General features: G+C 42.7%; 1 protein-coding gene across 1 annotated transcript in view; it reads left to right on the forward strand.

Moving 5' to 3' along the window:
• The first annotated feature begins 7,891 nt into the window (after positions 1-7,891).
• The window catches only part of LOC146821823 (chymotrypsin-C-like), a 43,844-nt gene continuing 30,859 nt past the window's right edge, over positions 7,892-20,876 (forward strand). Inside the window, exons 1-4 of the mRNA XM_085609383.1 lie at positions 7,892-7,915; positions 10,032-10,038; positions 13,940-14,028; positions 14,113-14,210. Coding sequence (XP_085465509.1) covers positions 7,895-7,915; positions 10,032-10,038; positions 13,940-14,028; positions 14,113-14,210 — 215 coding nt within the window. The 5' untranslated portion in view covers positions 7,892-7,894. The remainder of the gene's footprint in view (positions 7,916-10,031; positions 10,039-13,939; positions 14,029-14,112; positions 14,211-20,876) is intronic.

The following is a 20,876-nucleotide window of genomic DNA, read 5'->3' on the forward strand; positions in this document are numbered from 1 at the left end:
TCTAGTACCAAACATTTGCTGAAGGTCCCCCGAATCAGGAGAGCAAGACTAGGAGGAAAAGCTCTCTCATATCTTGGTCCGCAATACTCTAATGAACTTCCCCTACATTTAAGAGAATGCTCGAACCATCTTTATTTTAGAAAGTTACTTAAAACCACTTTGTTTTGCTTTTAAGTTCTGCAGTTTCAGTATATGTAAATGATACGCGTCAAAAGCGCAGAGATACTTCTCGGAGTCGATTCTGGTGCTATATAAACCCTAAAATCAAATAAAAAAATAAAATAAATGATGGACGAACTTGCTAATGCCTCAGGTGGGCTGTTTGATGGTATTTTGTGCCATTCCAAGAGTTTGACTCAGCTGCAGTCCAGCCGTTCCCACAATAAGGTCTTTATCAGTATTTGAGCAAAGAAGAAACACTGGGGCATATGTACAAGCCCCTATTGCCACCACAACATCGCCTATATTGACGTTGTGGTGGTGATAGGGGCTGCGCCTTATGTACAAGGTAGCGTTAAGCCACTTAATGTAGCTTAACCCCGCCATGTACATAAAGCCCCCTTTCACGCTATGGTTACCGTGAAAGGGGTGGGCAGTGGGTGTTGACTTGGGCGTTCCACCACAATACCCATTCATTTTGACGCTGGCCCCATGTACAAGGGTGGCCGTACATAGGCGGTAGCACCAAAATGAAAACCAGGTATAAACTGGTCTTAAGATAGCGAAACGAGGAGAAATCCATTATTTCTCCTCGTTTTTGATTTTTCCATGTGTTCTGCCTTGTGAAGCACACATGGAAAAAGCAAAATGCCACTGTTTGTTAATGTGTAGGAAGGTGTCCCTGCACATAAACAAACTTTCAAATAAAAAATGCAATTTTTGTCACTTCCATATGTGCTGCATGAAGCAGCACGCATGCAAGTGACATGATGGCATTTCTAGGATTGTTTATGTGCAGGAAGGGACACCTTGGCGTTGGCGCTAAGTTGCTAAACTTGAGTGCCATCGCAGGGGGAAACGCAAGGCTGCACCACATTCTTGTAAACATGGTGCAGCCTTGCGTTTCAGAAGTGGAGGGGAGAGGCGTTAAGCCAGGAAGGCTAACGCCTCTCTCCTCCACTTCATTGTACATATGGCCCACCGTCTTAGGTCTATATAACTCAATCAAGCAATCCTAAAGGATAGAGCCACTTCAGGGTCCAGGTTTGTCTTGATATTAAGGGTGAAATAAAGATGAACTTCAGTATATCCCTTTATTCTGATACATCCAATAGTTCTACACTTTGAAAGTGACTATAGTAACTTCAAATATAGCAAACATTTGCACATTTTCTTATGCCATGAACATGTTTCAGTTTTTCCTAAGTAGAGATATAAACATTGCCAAATCCTAAAGTTCTCACTATTTCATATGTCAAAATGCTTCTTCTTTGAAGGGTAGTGTGTGCATGAATGGGTAAATGTGAAAATGAGTCGATGGCTTGCTGACTGAGTGCATGTACTGATGAATGGATGCGAGAGTACACAGGTGAATGGTTGAATAAGTGAGTGCATAGATGCTTAGCAGGATGAATTGGAGAGTGCACTCATGCATGGATGAATGGGTACATCAGTACATAAATTGACGCAAACCGATCTGAAGCCTCATACATCAGTAGTAATAATGTTATAAATATTACCAAGAATTGCCAACATTATGCCATTATTATATCTAGAATGGGTGTCTTTGTGGCAAAATACTCGCAATATATAAGAATTGCCACCATTATGCCAGTGGTAGCACACAGCAAGAATGACTGCTTTCGTGTCAGGAGTGCATACATATGTGATACATTTTCACGATTATGCCAGTACAAGTATTATAGAAGTTGGCACCATCATGCCAGAATGCTCACAAGAGGTCAAGAATGACCACCTCGGATTTTAATGATCACTCTGTAATAATCAGTGCTTGCCCAGATTTGCACCTTCACTCAGAAACCTGAAGTACATGCCCAGAGTTACGGCATCATCATTTTAACCTAAACCAATGCACCCTTATTTACTTTCCCAGGAAGATCCCAGAAAGTGGCATATGCACTTCATTCCTTTCCATAGAGCTGAAAGTTTACTAAGATGAGCATACAAATACTTTTAACTTTTGCAGATGGTGGTGCATTTCCTTAAGGCACATGAGAAGGTCTTTGGCTATAAGATTAACTTTGACAAGATGTAAATACTAAATCTGACACTGAGAAGGGAACAGCAAGAGGAACTCGGAGGGCAATTTCCATTTAGATGGGCCAAATCCTTGATCAAATACTATGGTTAGGCACAGTAATGCGGTTAAAATGGACGTCCTTCCCCCATCTGCTGTACCTCTTTCAGCTCTTCTGATATGGCTGGATCCCACATATTTGAAGAGTTTTCAGTACTGACTGCTGTCATTTATCTGAAGAGACAGAGCCTGTAGACTCCCACGCAAATGGATGACGCAGCCCCGTGAACTGGGCAGTCTTGGGACCCCCAGTATCCCTCGCTTCTATGCTGCAGCCTAGCTGTGTATCGCGGCAGGATTTTCCAGGTTGGAGTCAGATAAGAACTGGTGGGGCATGTGCCACGCAATTGTACGGAGACCCTCCCGGGACCTAGTAGGGTGAAACAGGCGCAGTAAATCACGTAACGCTTACATCATCACACACAACCCTTGAGGCATGTAACTTTTATGTTGAATCACATGAACAGGTGACATACCTTTCCCCCATACACCTTTACACTATTACACTGCCTTTGCCCAAGCCCTAGAAGGCTGGGCCTTTTACAAATGGCAGGAGGGTAGATGTCCAATGATTTCGGACATGTATGAAAATGAGGTACCCAGGATGTTCCCACAATGCAAGACGCGGTTCACCCTCCTGGAATCTGAGAGACTCTGCTTTGCCCATCTCCGCCACTGGGTGATGCATCCTAACATTCAACCTGGAGCCACCAGAGCTAAAACGGTTGTATGAGATTTCATAGAAAAACAATTTCACAGAATACCATTACTGAGAAACCATTTCACCTACACTATTTAATGAAAATTTTCAGAATGAATGACATTTACCATTTCATAGAAACCAATTCATAGATCGTATTTTTGTTTGAAATTGGCTTTTGCATGCTCATTGTTTAAGGTGTAAGTACAATGCTTGCAGGTCATACTATACTTTCAGATGGGATTTATTTCAGTGCTTTTTTTCAGGGAACATTTTTTCAGATTTATATCCTTTACACTGGGAAACAATTACTTCAGATGCCATTAATCCCTGCCCCCTTCAAAACACCTCACCACACCAAAATTACACCCATCCCTGAAACCTAAAAGTCCTTTGTACCCTTAAACTCCATCCATCCCAGAAACAAAAAGACCTCACTCCTGATCCCTAAACTACACTCATTCCTGGACCCTAAAAGCCTTTTCTACACCTATACTCCACACCTCCCTGTACCGTAAAAGTCTCACTACCCTTAAAATCCACCTGTTTCTGAACCCTAAAAACCCCTTTCCACACCAAAGCAGAACCCATCTTTGACCCCTAAAAACCTCTCACCACACCTAAATTCTACCCTTCCCTGGACCCTACTTCTACATATAATATTCATCCATCCCTTAATCCTTAAAACCCCTCACTACCCTAAACTCCAGCAAATTCTGAACCTTAAAAACTCTTCACAACCCAAAGCTCTAACCACCACTCAACTTTAAAACCCTCACCAGGCCTAAACACCACCCATCCCTTAACCCCCTAAAACACCTCAGAACCCTAAACTCCACTCATCCATGAATACTAAAAAACCCTAATCACCCCTAAACTCCACCCATTCATGCTGCCTAAAAAACTCTCACCATCCCCTAAACTCCATCCATTCCTGAACACTGAAAAACCTTTTTATGCCTGAACTCCACCCATTCCTGACCCCTAAAAGCCCCCGATCAACTCTAAACAGTACCTATCCATGAACCCAAAAACCCCCGACTAGTCCAAAACTTCCCTGATTTTAATGTAATTTTGGATTTTTCCTTAAAATGATCTTTCCTTTAAAATGTTACCACAAATGTTCTATTTATTTGTATTTCCTTATATTGTCTTTACTTAAAATTGATTTTCCATGATTTGGTTTCTTCCAATGTGGTTTCTCAGTTCTTGTTTTTGCATTAGTTCACATACATCAAGCTAAAACACCTCTCAAACTGAAGTTCCCTAAGCTCATAGGTATGCGGGCATGAACTCCGCACTTTATAAACTCCTCATTTAATAGGATACGTCCCCCGCCTGGAGCCCCAATAGTGGGTGGTAACACGCAATGTGCCTGCAAGGTATAGACTAGAAGTGGGCCAGACTAAATGGGGATATAAATGCCTCTTCATCCTCCGTCCTAGGGAGAAAAATACATTATAAGGTCTGGTATGGCTGGCATTACACTCCACACAGACTCCACCACATGTACCATACCATGTCTCCTCAAGGCTGGAGGGGATGTGGGGCTCCAGTTGAGGGGCTACATATTTGGTGGGCTTTTCTGGTGATCCAGCATTTTGGAGGGCAGTCTCCAAGTTCCTATGTCAGGTACTGACATATCTGATCCCCTTCATACTTAAGGTGATGCTCCCAGGCCCTCAAGCCTACAAACCTGAAAGCAAAGACAAGACATGAGTGATACTTGTGTCTCCAATGCCTGGAAGCTGTGAAATGGCAATAGTTTATAATTGGAAGAAGGTGGAAACACTCAATGGTACCATAGATTGTGGCAATATTAGCCATGGAATGTTTCACAAGTAACATGATCGACACCCACCTACTGTTTGACAGCAAATGGAAACCGCTCTATGCGAACTTAGCAGGGGGACCTGCTGATGGTGCTCTTCCACCACCCTGGAGGGTTTTGGGTCTCTTTTACGAAGGCTATACCTGAAACTCATGCCTCTGCATGACACCTGCATGTTCTTAAGGGCGCAGGCCGAGACAGATGATACTAGGGATCCACAGTTTAAGCATTATTTGTTCTTTTGAGGGGGACACTGTATGGAAGGGGGTCTACTCCCTGAAAGTTGGGGTTCATAGAGGGTGGGGAGGGAGTCAATAGGGGATTACATAGATGAATTATCATATTCTTTTTACGCAGGCTATGTAGCGATAATGTTACGTTTGGCTCTGATGGAGAGCATCTATCATTTATTTCAGTTTTTGGATCATATAACCCACTGCAATGACATAGCAACTGTTGATAACGAAGATGGGTACCCACTGTTGTGATGGCATAAAGGCCTCACAGACCAGGCTGACAGGCCTCCCTGACAGGCAGACGATGTGTCCCGAGAGGTGGAACAGAGGGTGATATCTTTGACGAATGTTTTACTACAGGACATCACCCCTACACATGAGAGCTGCATGGTGCTAGTAGGCATCTACCAGTAGAAAATCTACTGGAGTTGGAGTACTAATACGTACAGGTGAGTGCATTAGGCCTCACTTCTGGGTTGCATGTAACACATGCACTGATACACGGCAGGGACATAAAAGATACAGAACAGAAATATATCACCCTGATGAAGGCCCCCAGACCAGACTGGGCTACTTATATGGGCCGAAACATGTTGGCATACGATTGAGGGTATATTTGAATGAAATTAGGTTCAAAATAACCCCAACATACAGTTTTTAACGATACCAAGAGTACCCTAGAATAAAGGATTAAACAGGGGTATACTCGTAGGTATTTTTAATTCTAACCTGGTTCCCTGCTTAACCAGTTACTCATTTATCTAAGCACTCCCATTATATCTTTGGTTGAGTCCGCCCAGAGAGTACCATCTACTCTGGGTGTGGAGTATTTGCCTATGATGAAGCATGTCACTATTATGTGAGTGAGGCTTTTACTTCAATATCTTTGATATTCCACCTGACAACTAGGTATTGGAATAAATACTCCATTACAGCTGAAGATTATGAGGTTCTATTCTTCCAACAACAGTTGCTGATTGTGAAAAAAAGGCTTCCCTGACAGCCTATCAACAGAAAGCAGAGCTGCAGGAGAGGCAAGGGAGCAGGGAAGGTGGTGCGGGTTGGTCAAGGATGGCAGCTAAGTTTTACCTTTGGAACAGGGATACATAACAGAGGCCAAGTTATGTGTGGTTCACCATTACTCTCCTCTGCCACTGCTTAACAATTGAAAGCAGGGGCAGAAGATTTTGGAGGTCTATTTGATGTGCCCCAAACACAATGGCACACTGCCTGGGTTTGATTCCACCCATGGATAAAGGGCTGGCCAGTGGCGGTACTCCTCTTTTCTTTGAAACACTAATCCAAAGAGTCACACATAATTTCACTTCCACATGCCTGGAATCCCATCACAGGAAATGTCCGCAGTACAGTGTGGAGCTCGCAAATGCTGCTTAGCGCCACATCCTCAGACCCATTATGGATTTAGTACTTTTTGCTTTCCCAGCAATACACAGAGTCTTGGCAGCATGGGCCTGTGCTCTTGTCCATGGTAGGTGCTTGGAGCCAACTACAGACCTCTATAGTGCTGCTCTTACTGAGATTTTGGTGGGTGTCATAGCAACTGTGAAAGTTTAACAGTAATCGTTCCTGAATGTTGCGGCCATCTTGGAACATTAATGCTCCCAGCATATCTCATCATCTTTCATGCAATGATGATTGTTAGAATGTGAGGGTAGGGAAGTGCAGAGGAAATAACTGACGTTTATTGATTATATTATAGGAAGGACATTAAGGGAAACGCACCCAGTGCTATGCACTTCAACCACCAACTGCTACTCCAAGAATTCCCTCACATTTCATTCAATACTTCAAACATGTGCACATCACACACATCCATTCTACACATTCCATCCATCCATACTGCAGTCATTCTACACACCTCCACTAAAACAGCACAGTATAACACACATCTCCAACTTTGGAAAACTGATATAAATAAACCCAACCCTAAAAGAACAAACACTAAAAAAATAACCAACTACACAACAAATATACTCTAACCTACCAGTCCTTCTGTGCTGACTTCACATCTCCTTGACAGAATAACCACTAGCCCCAATTACAGTCCCTGACACCCCATTCCATATTGCCGGTAAAAGAGACTCTTTATTTGCACTAATCTCTTCTACACTCATATTCCAAAATAAATTTTTATCACCACACATGCCACTTATCCCTGATCATTACACAACCCTACTGTGTGTAATTATATCAACTCAATATTATACCTCTTCCACTATAATCGCTTTATTTCAACACTTCAAAAACTTTATGGGATCTGATCTTATAGCCTACCCTATCCACAAATCAGCAACCTTAGCCACAAACCTACCGTGCTTCACCTCCCTAAGATTCACTTACTGACAATCCATATACTCTTGCATCTCCCTTTGAAACTTTAGCACCCTCTTCTTCACCTGCAATCTAGTCACCAATGCCTTCCTGTGAAGAACAACCCATACACACAAACCAACCATCACAACAAGTTACTTCCCGTCCCTCTTAATGTAACATTTTAGCAAACCTTTAAATTTTCTTTCACAGGCCCCATCACTCAACACAACATCAGGATTCAGGCCCACAGCTGCACTTTCCTGTAGCATCTAATTTGGCCCTAATTTCATATTAGATTTTACAAACTCTGCCACAAAGTTAATTTTTTTACACCTATTGCAAACTTTATCATATGCTGGGCAAGTTCTAGAGTTCCTACGCTTGAACCACCACAGCTCTAGTAATTAACAACAGCTTCGTCTTTGTTTTTTCAAAGCCATTATTTCTTTTTCGTTTGTCCCCTGCATTTTCTTGTTCATTGTATTGACCTTAGATGAAGACTGATACCTTCACTCCAATATATAGCATTCAGATTCATGCTCCTTGCTGTGTTAATGGTGGCATCTAATTTAAGATTATTATTTATCTACAATCTTTCCTGTACTTTCTTACTGTTGGTGTTTTTTCCCATGTGATCACTTAACATTTGCTCATGACTAAAGTGATCAAAGGCTCACATCACAGCCACCGAGCTCAATGGTGACATTTATTTGTTTGTTTACTCTGCTTCATCTTAGAATGTATATTTCTCCATTACAGTGTTCACATTTTTAGGTCGAGCCCTGAGCCAGCGAGCAAGCGCTGCTCTGGGGTTGATCTGGGGTAATTGACTACGTGAGGGAAGCCCTGCCCACTCCCTCGCCCACTTTTTCATTGGCTTGTGGCTTTGTCCTTTCTAAATGCTGCCTTCTGATTGGTTTAGAGGCTGCTAGTCCCTCCTGATGACGGCCTTGTCTCCTTCCTTGGCTATTAGCCCCTTTACTGCGTGTTTCCTGAGCACTACTTTGTTCCCGTGCCACCCCTCCCACTGTCCGTGCCTTCTCTCCAGCCATCCCCACTCCCGTTGTTCATGCCTTAATTACGCCCACCCACCCGCACTCCTGTTTGCAATGCAATAGGTCTCGCGTAAATGCGAGCCCTCTTGCATTGCAAATGCTTGTTTGCTAAGGGTGGTCACCCTGGCAGAGGCGCGCTTCTTGCCGGCTGGAGCTCTGCTCTGGAGACAGGCCTGTGTTTCTCGGGGGTCTGCCTCAGAAGGCGTGGTGTTTGCTCAGGAAGCAGGAGGTGGTCTGCTGGCGGTGGGTTGAGGGGAAGGAGGCAGGCAGGCGGAGGGAAGTTTGGCAGTTAGGCAGCGGACGGAGACACGTTACTGATGGTCTGAAGGGAGCTCCCCGGTCACAGCACGGCAGCAGTGGTGCCTCCTCCCCTGACACATCACAGGCCGCCAGTGTGCCAGCCCGAACCGGCGGAGCTTCCCACCAGTTCTCGGCTTGACGAGGAGCAGCACCGAGCCAGCCTGGCGTCCGGAGGTAGATGGTCTGGACTCCGGAGCCTGCAGTCCCGGTAAGGAGCAGGTACTGCAGGTGTGGGACGGGTACTGGGTAAAGAGATGGGCCACTGGCGCGCACACTAAACTTGCTGTCAGCTGCCTGTAGCTTAGCCCTTGGAGTGAAGGTGCTCTCTGGATCGATGACCCTGTGTGTCGACTCCCATCCCTGTCCCCCTGCGCTAGCCAGCCATGTCTGATATCACATGGTGTGTCTGCCTTTTCAGTAGGCCTGGGCAAAAATTTCGTTCCGTTCGCGGAAATTGCGATAATTTGACATTTTTGCGTTCCGCAGAGAGCGCGAAAATGTAAAAAATTCCGGTTTCCGCAGCTTGGCGATAATTTGTTTCTTGCTCGCGCTGTAAAATAATACATTCTCGCGCGCGCGCGATCGCCTTACCTGAATCCCTGCGTTCGCCGACAAGTTTTCTTGATCCGGTCGCGTTCTCCATGAGATGTTGTATTGTTTTTAGCCATTTGCGCTGTCTCGCGACAGTTCGCGCCCGCAGTGACGTCATGCGTCGCGCGATCACGTCTTTCTTCTCGCGATCATGCACCGCGAGAACAACTCAAAACAAGATGGCCGCGCCCGCAAGCAACCACATGGGTAAGTTGGCGACCCGCAACCATGCAGAAAATCTCGCGAACATGCCGGAAAAAAACTTCCGCATCTTCGCGATATTTCTGCTTGTTTGCGATAATTTTAAACGTTCTCGCGATAATTTGCGAAGGTTAATTCCGCAAATTCCGCCCACCCCTACTTTTCAGTAGTCCTCTTGTGTAAAGCCAACCATGGGATGTATTCGGGGCGAGCGCTTCGAAGAAGGTTATGTTAGTAAGTCGCGCATCTTTGCGCTGAGTCAGGTAATTGGTATGCAGTGTGCAGAGCACTGCAAGTGGCACAAGAGCTGCCCCTCTCACCCCAGTTATTCTGTTCTGCTCCAGTCCTGAAGGCTTGGCGCCCGTCTGACTTTTACTTTTGTTTCTCGTTGGCTGCTGTTGTGACGTCAGACGTTCATTTGTGTGTTGAACCCAGTGCTTTAAATGGGCCGGTACTCACCGGTACTGAGTACCGGCACTTCTCAGTTTTCTCCCCTGAGTACCATAACTTGTGTTTGGGCAAGGAGAGTACCGGTACTCCCAGAAGCAGCAGGGCTCAGGCCCTGAAGTACCGGTACGTGCAACGCAAAATGACCCTTTTAGATGGAGCGTGTTTATGTGCGCTCTGGCAGGCAATGGGTAGTGTATTCCTGCGCTGGGGTGCTCCTGCTGTGATAGGTTCTAATTGGCATCGCAAAAAGAATGAGGATGTCGCCAGAAGGAACTGGTTCTATATATGATACATGATATTTAATTTTTTTGCATTCCTTTAAATATTATATGTGTAAATTTTAGTGATAACGAAATATTAATGAAATTGGCTTGAAAATGTACTGTTTTATTACTATATGTGTTTGTCATTGCCAAATGTGATTTTATAGTCTAATATATTTTTGATCGAATAAAGATGAAGAATTGAATTGAGGGTGTGGCCAGAGACACCGACAGTGGAACTGGGGAGCCAGGTTCGAATCCCAATGTTGGCTCAGCACCCTGTGATTCTGGGCAACTCACTTAACCAGTGGTGCTTAAAAAAAAAAAGTAGGCTTTAATGCAAATGTTCCGACTGTCATGTAGAGTGGTTAAATGCCTATGGCCCAAATTTGCGCAATCTCAAACTACCAAAAATTAGGCCCTGCACCTAGGACATAGAAGCTGATGCTTGCCATGTCTCCTATGTAAAGAGGCAGTTTGAGGTTGCGCAAATTTGGCCCATGGGCGTCCAAGTACCTATCAAAAAATTTGCATTAAAACTTACTTATGTGGCTTTTGTTACATTCCTGGCTCATAGCCACGCCCCCAGACATGCCCCTAACGGCCACCCAGTCTAATTAGTGAGTACCGGCACTTCTCATTTCCATTTAAAGCACTGGGTGTTCTGGAAGTCATAAGTTCCATTCTCGGTAAGGCAGACCTAGCCTTCCATTCTTCTGACGCCGATAAACAGAGTAACATCATTTGGGTAATAGAAATACTTGCAAAACTGTTTTTATTTCGCAAATCCAATTTTAAATTACTGAGTCGCTGAAGGATCACAATAACTATTGATTTCAAATTTAGTTAATTTTCATTATCCAACTTAACAAAATATTTTTTTAAATGTAATTGTCACTATGAACAGTCGATAAAAACAACATACAGCCAATTTGTTATATTTCGTTTATTTTCTATGATGGCCAGCAGCTGCAAAGTGCTCTTTCATCCCATTCCCGCCACCTGCTCTCCTCAGTCCTGCGTGTCCCACTCCCCATCTGGCGTTCAAATAAAATATATGTACTTATTTGCGCTCTGCATGACTTGTTTTAGTTTAATTTGTTCACTACAATTTCCTGCTTGAAAATGGCCGTCTGCCATGTTGCATTGGTAAATTAAAAATGGCTGGCGTGCTCACGCATCATAACTTAGCATATGATTGGGGCAAAGGTATTGGTAAAGCCAGTTGATGTACATTTTAGAGGCAAGACCTATCCGCTTTGCAATTTTTTTTTTAAAGCTACAGAATGACAACCGTCCCCAAAAAGTGGTGTTATTTTTCACCTAACTACATTCTTCGCAATATTACAATATGTTTCCCCTTGGTACTTCAGAGGGCCTGCTGCTTTGTTTTTGGACCAATGCACTAGGTCTCGCACTTGCGAGAGTTTTTTTGGCATTATAAATGGCAATGCCTTTTATGTATGTGTTTTGAAAAACCTGCAAGCGGTGCATAGTCATTGCTTACTAGAAGCAAGCCTGGCAGGAACTGCGCCTCTTTTGCAATAGGTCTCGTAAGCAATGGCTATAAGTACAAAGTGCGTGTTTAAGCACCGCTTGCAGGTTTTCAAAACACATAAATAAAATGCATTGCCATTTACAATGCCAATAGCTCAAACTCTGGCAAATGCGAGACCTATTGCATTGTAAATGCTTGTTTAATGAGGCCCCTCTAGCTGCTTCACAGAATATTCAAATACCTCTAGAATGTCGAAAGATGCTTAAATTCTCTTAGACCTTTTCCACCTAAGCAATGTTATATTAATGAGTTTCATTTATGCCAAGCAATCCTCATCTTCCCAAACTTCCACATATACCAACAGTACTTTAAAAAACTTCAAACCAAACTCCCGTGGCCTTGCTGTTGAATCGCCAATGCAAGCAGTGAAATGAAATCAGGATGATTAAAGACATCGCCACAGTCTATTATATCGAAAACAAATAACGTATTACTCTAATGTCGGTAAACGATGTCCCTCATTCACTAACGCTTTGTTTGTCAAAATACAACGTCAATGGACTAAGCCTCTTAAAGGCCGGCCTGCACAGTGTTGTGTCAGACAGATGCACCGGCAACCTTTCAAAGAAAAGGGCATCATTTGCAAATCGAACTGCTGCCGAGATGAAGATTTGATTAGACACTCTGACCATCCATGTGTAGCACAAAAGTGTACTGTGTCTATAACCCCTCCTGACAATAACCTATAGCCAAACCCTTTTTTGTTTGAAGGTGGCAGGGTGTGTTTCACATGCTACAAATAACCTCAGTGCTTTTCAAGGGCACTTTGTTTTGCTGAATAAAGAGCACTTAAAAGCCAAAACGCAGCCACCTGAGGAAGAGGTCAAAGGTGACAGCATTCTGCACGCATCTTTTAGTTGGTTGCTAGGCAAAGCAACATATAAAATGGCTGCCGGTGGGCAACTCATCATGACATGCATACAGCTTGGAGAAGCAGGCCAGGATGTATCACACATCAGGAAAGGGCTACATGTTGCCTGCCCAATGATGAGCACCAGAAAATCGACGCTGGTGTTGTCACTCGTCGGTCCTCCTATGCGTTTCTCCACACCCTTTGCGTGGTACAACAGAACTGGCACTGTGCATCTGTCTGTGGTCTCAGTACCTCCCTGTGGTCCTCACAGGTTCCTTAGAGATATGCCGCAGTCCAATGCAGGTTCATCGTAGGCACAGTTTTGGCGGCGCCTCCAGGGTTTTCTGCCACTCCTTCTCCAGTTACCCACTTCTTGCCACAGTAGGAAGGAGGACGCAAAGGGGAGATGAGCTAAAAAGTGTACTGTACATACAGGAGCAACACCGGGGGAAATGCACCCAATGCCATATACTTGAACTGCCACATGATTTCCTGAGAATTCCCTCACATTCCATCCAACCTTCCCTACATGGGTGCATCACACTTCCATTCCACACGTTATATACATACCACTGTCCTTCCACACTCCCACAGTCAAACACCACACTATATCTTAATTATGCTTTAAGAAAAGTTAGATACACTTGTCAATTTTCCACAATCATTTAATTAAATGTGATCAGAAACAGATGGGGCAATAGTGTTGCAAATGGCCACCACCAAGACCAGTTACCATGATAGGGATTGGCAGTTGCTATGAACACCACCAGTGTTTCAGTAAGTATGGTGCCCCATGCTCCATGCCTGTCTACTGTACATTGTCTTTGGCAGCAGGGGCTGCGAGGCGCTCTGCTCCTGATGGTGTGTCTCACTCGGGCAGCAGGCCATGCACATGAGATCTGGCACAAGGAGACAATCCAGTCTGGCTTGGTCCATGTTATAACCACCCTCACATTAGCTGTGTTGCCAGTCATAGGCACATTTGCCTTGTGTCTACTCAAAGGAAAGAGCAAACACTCCATATAGTCTGCCAGTCAGTTCAAACCTCCAAATGTAGGGTCTTTTGGTCCATGTATAAAACTGTGTGGTGCAGCTTCCTCTGTGTGACATTGACGCAAAATATAGGATATCAATGTCAGAGAAAATGAGGCAGAAGACCCTATCGATTGCTTGTGAGACTTTCAAGACATTAATGTTTTAATTGGCTGGGGGTGGATGTATTCTCAGCTTGACACTGACAGCTCATTGAGATGATAGTACTATGTTTTGTGATGGCCACTGGAAATGGTTATTTGTGGTTTCTGTTGCAGCCTATTGCTGTGGTGTGCCTTCATACACGCCCAATGTCTCCAGAGTTGTGGGAGGCGAGGATGTGAGGCCCAACAGCTGGCCTTGGCAGGTAAATTAAAACAATCGTCTTTCCTGATGTGCCCCTGTCTTCGGACATTCAGAGTCGCTGCTAATGGCTGTCGCCCAATTCCAGATCTCGTTGCAGTACCAGCCAGAGACCCAGTGGGGCCACACCTGCGGAGGGACCCTCATCCACCCACACTGGGTTCTCACAGCCGCCCACTGCATCAGGTAACTAGCTCTGTGCAAGTGTAGGAGTAAGGATCAACATGTTGCAAAAGCATAAAACTTCTGTGGTGGTAGGACCTGGGTTTCCAGTTGAACTACATTACCTCCTCTTCTGCCTTCCTCCTCCTATTTCTAAAGAAGCGAGAATTGATTCAACTAGAAGTCAGACCTGGCTAATCTAACACAGCTAGACAGCCATTTTCTCTTCCTTTATTTTATCCAGAGGGACGTACCCTCCTATGCCTGACTGCATTGAGCATTGATTTTACTTTATTGCATATGATTATTATTAAACCCTTTACAGAATGAGCCAAAAAGAGAGCGTCCATGTTAAACCATACAAATCTTTTTCAAATTAAAAACAAGTTATGAATAAATACATACGATTCAAGTAATTTTCTAGTGCCTTCTAGTGCAAGCGAAATTGTTGTTACTGTAGCCAGATACTGTATATTTGACCTGCAAATTGTTTGCCTCCGGATAGATACCAATGACACACCTTTCTTTGGGACTTTGGGAGGGAATACAATTCTGGAATTGGACTAATGAAGATTAACAGTAAGTAATAGAGGATGAGTCTAGATACCTATTGTGGAGGCCAGTGATAACATTTTAACAACGTTTGAACGAGGTATCTTTTGTGTAACAAGAAATCAGTTCAGTTATTGAGAATGACAAACATATTAGACCATATAAACAGTGCAAAGATAAGAAACAAGACACTAAACAATGTACATTTCCATATATAAGAACCATGCACTACAGAATAACATTATGCAACTAAACAAAGCAAAAAGTGCTCATAGCAGAAAGTGATCTCACAGTGCAGGTGATGCAAACAAATGGCTCAACAGTGTGCAGCTAGAAGCATGGCCTCAGACTTGGTACATCTGCAAAGTATGAGGACAAACATTATCCACTGTTTTAACCAGACAACACATCAACAGCAGACAAGGGGAATAACAAAACTGGGAAATGTATTGCATGGAAAATGAAATAGAGGACAACTTCTAGTCAAATCAAGGATGTCCGGAATAAAGAGTCAGGTGCCTTCCTGGAGAACCCGCAGTGTTTCAAAGACATTTTTGTGAAGTTGTATCAAGCCCTATATCTAGAATCATTGTCTTCATCTCAGGCTAAAATAAGGGATTTCTGGAGAAGGGGAGCTTAGACACTCTTATCATGGAAGTGTAAGCTGAGCACATTAAGATTTGTCCAGTAGAATCAATCAGAGAGGAAATTACACTATTACTACCTCCAAAAGCCCAGGAGTGAAGACATGATTATGAGAGAATTGTATAAAATGTATAAATATCTTTTGGCCGCTCAGTTGAAATTGGTAAATAAAATAGAATAGACTTATTCAAAGTAGGAGGAGAGCCTTTTACAATCTTTCTAAAAGGGAAGGCTGATGCCCTTATTTAAACCAGGAAAAGATTCAGATCTTATAGGCCGATAACACAACTTAATGTGCATACAAGATATTCATGAAAACATATGTTATATGTTTAGGCACACTGATTCAATTCATAATTAAATAAGATCTAACCAGGCAGGTTTTACGCCTAATAGATAATTGCAGGCAAATGTTCATGATTTTGGGATAATAATAATAATCCACATTTTGTAAAGCGCGAACAATCACCCATAAGGGTCTCTAGGCGCTGGGGCCGTCAGGAAGATTAAGCAAGCTATTGCTCAGAGTCACATGGTGCTGGGCTAATCTGCCTCCGGCGCCAGGGATCGAAGCGTGATCCCCAGATTCCGGAGTCAGTCGCCCTGGCCGCGGCGACACACCTCTTCCATTGGATACACTGGGTTATGCGGAAGTCTCTGGTTTGGCCCTAACATGCCTGCCAGGCCGGCGTAGCTCAGATTACTGCCCATTCTCTTTACCGTGTTTGAGGGTCTGGTCATTTTTTTTCCAACCTGTAAAAGCACAAACTTGTAGAATTAGTGGGATCACAATAAAGGAAAAGGAGTTGGAGGATAGGGAGGTAGGCTTTTTCCTCCTATTGTAATATATCTGTCAAATAAGGAACCAAAAAGGATCCTGATAAAGCCTACCTGGAAAAAGATAGGTGCTCCATAATTAATAGAGTCCTACACTAGAAAAAACACTTGTTTTTCTAGAGTCCCCTCACTCACCTAGGGTTGCCCCAGGGTGACATGCTTCATCATAGGGGTCCTCCCAGGCATCTACTGCCTGGGGCGTGCTGCAACTTGGCGAAATACGCAGGAGCACTTTATATTTTCAACTATGTGTAGTGATGTGTTGTGCTGTGCTGTGTGGAGTGAAAAAAGAAAAACAATCAAAATTACCTGGATAGTGAACCCTAATTTTATTCTGCTCCTATCCGGTAAATGTACATTAAAATGGGGCTAGTAATAGAGTACAGTAACGTTATGTGTGCCTGTCCCTAATTACTTGGTCGACATGTTTCGTGGTTACCCCAACCACTTCCTCAGGACCGCACAAGGACCAGCCTTGAGTGTACCACTCCGAGTTTTTACAGACAAACTACTAATTTGTACTGTTTTTAACCAATTTGGTTTGTTAAATACATACGATACCCATGTTACCAGGATTTCTTAGCAGTATTGGGTCGTAGTTTCTGTATGAAAATATAATGACACATAAGGATTAGTTGCACTCCCAAAGTCCACAAATTAATGTGGACTAGGGACCATAATCACTTTACATTTCTTTTACGTGTCTAAAAATTCTTATATTTCTCAGAAAATAAAGGTGCATATTTAATAAGTGCTTAAGTGAATCAAGTGCAAACACATAGACATATACACACATATACACAGAACACAAGGCTGCGGTAGATTGCACGGGTAAAACCTACTTTTCAGGAGGTATAATTCTACTCCATGGTGTTGCTGGGGCAGGGAGGCTCTAGATATCTAGAACATGATTTAAGGAAGTAAGTTAAGCACAAGTAGATCTTTCTATTCAATGCGTGAGACTAAATCATAGAGATTCGTCTCGGTATTTTTCGCCAACTTACTTGTCTAGATTGCACCATCAGCTTTTACACCTAGTAGCTCCCAGGAACACCGCATATTGTTGTGATTCCATCGGTGCTCGCTTTTAAATGTTTCTACTGGCGGGAAAATTGGTGAACGATTCACAGGTGTGGATACCCGAGTGGTTTTGGGCGCCATCTTACAGTGGTGAATCGATACGTATTTTTGTTATATTTAGGACAGAATGAAGCTTAGATATTGCCATTCAGCTAAGAAGCTAGCATATAGTTCTTAAACAAGGAAATTGTACTGTGATTTAAGATCATCGCGGTTGTACATGACCCAAAAACCGAGGTTGTACTTATCAACCAAGCTCAAGTGAAAAGATGATTATTCATCCGTATCGTTTTTTAGGCGCCATCTTGGAGTGGTGAATGAATCATTCTTTTAGATGGCAAATAGGACTCAACACATGATAAAACTCGTAAATGTGAACTTCATTCGAGGTTGAGTTTATTTTACCCTCAATGCTGCTAGTAAAAGTGTTGGATATATAATTCTTGTGCTGACTAGGTATAATGTGAGACAGAAGTTGTACTTGTCAGCCATGTGGTTTTTTTAGGGTGCCATCTTGGAGTGGTGAATAAGTCATTCTTTTAATGGCATATATCACCCAACACACGATAATATTCGTCAATGCAAACTTAATCTCAGTATGAGTTTTTTAGAATATTACTGATAAGCGTGTTACATATATTCTTCTTGTATTAAAGGGTGGAATATGTGACATGTATTGTTCTCGTTTTTCAAGTGAAGGTATTTTAACAAAGGATATGAACGTCTCTTTAAAGTTGCAATGATGACCACATTTATATATTGATGGGTTTTTTTACTTATTCATACAAGGGTTTGTTGTTAGCGTTGATGATTAGGTTGCTTATTCAAGAATTTTACAGAGATGGTTTACTCATATTTTAGCCATTCATATGTTTTTCAACAGGTGGTCTTACGCATTGGTTCAATGCATTCCATGGGATATTGTCATTGAGGCCTTTGGTATCCGTATGTAGTTTGTACACCCATCTTTGTTCTTTTACCAATATCAACCTTCACCTTTTGGAGTTCCACCTTTCTATTATGGCCCTACGATGGGACCTCATCAATTCCAACCACAACCCTTTCCTTTCTGGAATCCAGGGTTCCAGAATGAAGGACAAAATCAAAGAGGGCCTTTTTTAGGCCGGGGCAGAGGACAACAAAGAGGACGTCACAAAGGAAAGAACAACGTACAATGGGCACAACCCCTAACATCAACACGAATGAACACCAGGAGCATGGGCCTCCCCGATCAGCAAACATCTTGAACAATGAACAATCCGCAAGCATCGTTGTCAACCTATCTAAAAGAACCTTATCCACAGTTGAGACACAAGTCCTGGAAAAAGGTCTAGGTTATGTACCTACTCCTACGCTGGATAAATTTGCACTTATTTGCGAAATGAACGAATTCATAAGAAAATTAAAATTGGAAGTATTTTTTCAAGATAAAACATCCAAAGATTCTCAAAGAGGAGACACAGGCCTACATAAAAAATCTACATTCACGCCTCTACCTGCAATGCTACCAGTAGAACTTTTGGCGTTTGAAAAGGCTGTCCTGAGAGAACTCGACGACCTGGACCCCACAACATCCAGAGTATTCCATAATACTACCAAAAATGAACAAGAAGCAACAAGAACATTAGCCAATGACATTTCAATCACCATAAAACCCACGGATAAAGGCGGAGGAGTAGTGATACAGGACTCAGAGGCATATAGAAATGAATGTCTAAGATTACTGACTGAAGACTGCAATTACAAAAGAATTGAGATTGACCCTACCGAAAGGTTACGTGTTAACATCACAAGCATGGTTGAGGAAGCTTTGATCCATGACTGGATAACCCCAAAAGAGGGAGCATTTTTGATCAATAAAAACCCAGTAATTCCGTATTTTTATACTATACCGAAAATACACAAATCATTACAGAATCCTCCCGGACGCCCGATTGTATCGGGTATTGGTTCAATTTTAGAACCACTATCCAAATTTGCCGATGCCTTTTTACGTCCTATTGTACAAGCAACAAGTACTTATCTCAAAGATACCAAATCAACCCTGGTATTACTGAAGGAATTGGATTTTGATCCAACCACAAACATTCTTGTTTCCCTCGATGTGGAAAGTTTATATACGAGTCTTCCGCACAATGAAACCATGAGTATACTGGAAGATACTCTATACCAGAGTATGTGGCCATATAAGACACCACAACATTTTGTACTGGATTGTTGTAAATTGGCCTTACAAGAAAACTTCTTCAGGTTTGAACATCTTATGTTCAAACAACAACACGGTACCAGCATGGGAAGCACTTTTGCTCCAAGTGTGGCTGGCCTCTACGTTCACCATCTGGAAACCAATGAGATCCTAAATGCCGTCAACCCCCATCGAAGTAAGATACAAGGATGGTGGAGATACATCGACGATATACTCATGATATGGAAAGGAAATGAAAATGAAGCACTGGATTTCCTCATGTGACTTAATGAACAAGATTGTTTTTTAAAATTTACACATACCATGAGTAGATCAGAACTAGTATTCCTTGACCTCAATATTCACGTTTCCAGTGAAGGTTTGCGGACAACCACCCATTTTAAATCTACTGCAAAGAATTGCCTCCTCAGATATGACAGTTTTCACCCCAGACATTTGAAAGCCAATTTACCTTATGGACAATTCCTAAGGCTGAGAAGGAACTGTTCAGAGAAATCCTATTATGTTGAACAAGCAAAAGATCTGTCATTGAAGCTACAGCAAAGAAGATATCCAAGATCTATTATAAGACAAGCACAAAAGAGGGCAGGCAACAATAACAGAGAAGCATTGTTGGAGACATATGAAAAAGAAATATCGGAACAACCTAAACGTCCCATTTGCATAACAACGTACAACACAATGTCGGACCAAGTAACAAAAGTGGTGAAGAAACACTAGTCCACCCTCAACAGCAGTGGTCTTAACATACCTTTACCAATGTTTTCACATAAAAGGAGTAAAAACCTGAAGGATATTCTGGTACATACACGCCCAATGACACAACAAATCAGCCAGCAGATAAGCAATCTCCCTGAAGGCCACCATCCATGTGGTAATTGCAGTGTATGCCATTTAACCAAGAAAACCACGAGATTCACTTTCAATACAGGGGCAACCTGGGACCTTAGAACTTTTACAAACTGTCAAACCACTGGAACAGTATATTTAATCACTTGTCCATGTAACCTCCACTACGTGGGAATGACCACCAGGAAAACCACAACCAGAATTAGTGAACATCGCAGCACCATCCGATGTCTGAGGTCTAGCACAAGAATGACTAATCCTTTCTTAGAGAAAAAACATTCTCCTAATGATATGCAATGGATCATTATTGAAAAAATAAGATCTGGTGATAATCTTGAGCAACGTCTACATGTAAAAGAACAAAGATGGGTGTACAAACTACATACGGATACCCAAGGCCTCAATGACAATATCCCTTGGAATGCATTGAACCAATGAGTAAGACCACCTGTTGAAAAACATATGAATGGCTAAAATATGAGTAAACCATCTCTGTAAAATTCTTGAATAAGGAACCTAAT

Source organism: Triturus cristatus, chromosome 6, assembly GCF_964204655.1.
Source record: "Triturus cristatus chromosome 6, aTriCri1.1, whole genome shotgun sequence".
Classification (NCBI taxonomy): domain Eukaryota; kingdom Metazoa; phylum Chordata; class Amphibia; order Caudata; family Salamandridae; genus Triturus; species Triturus cristatus.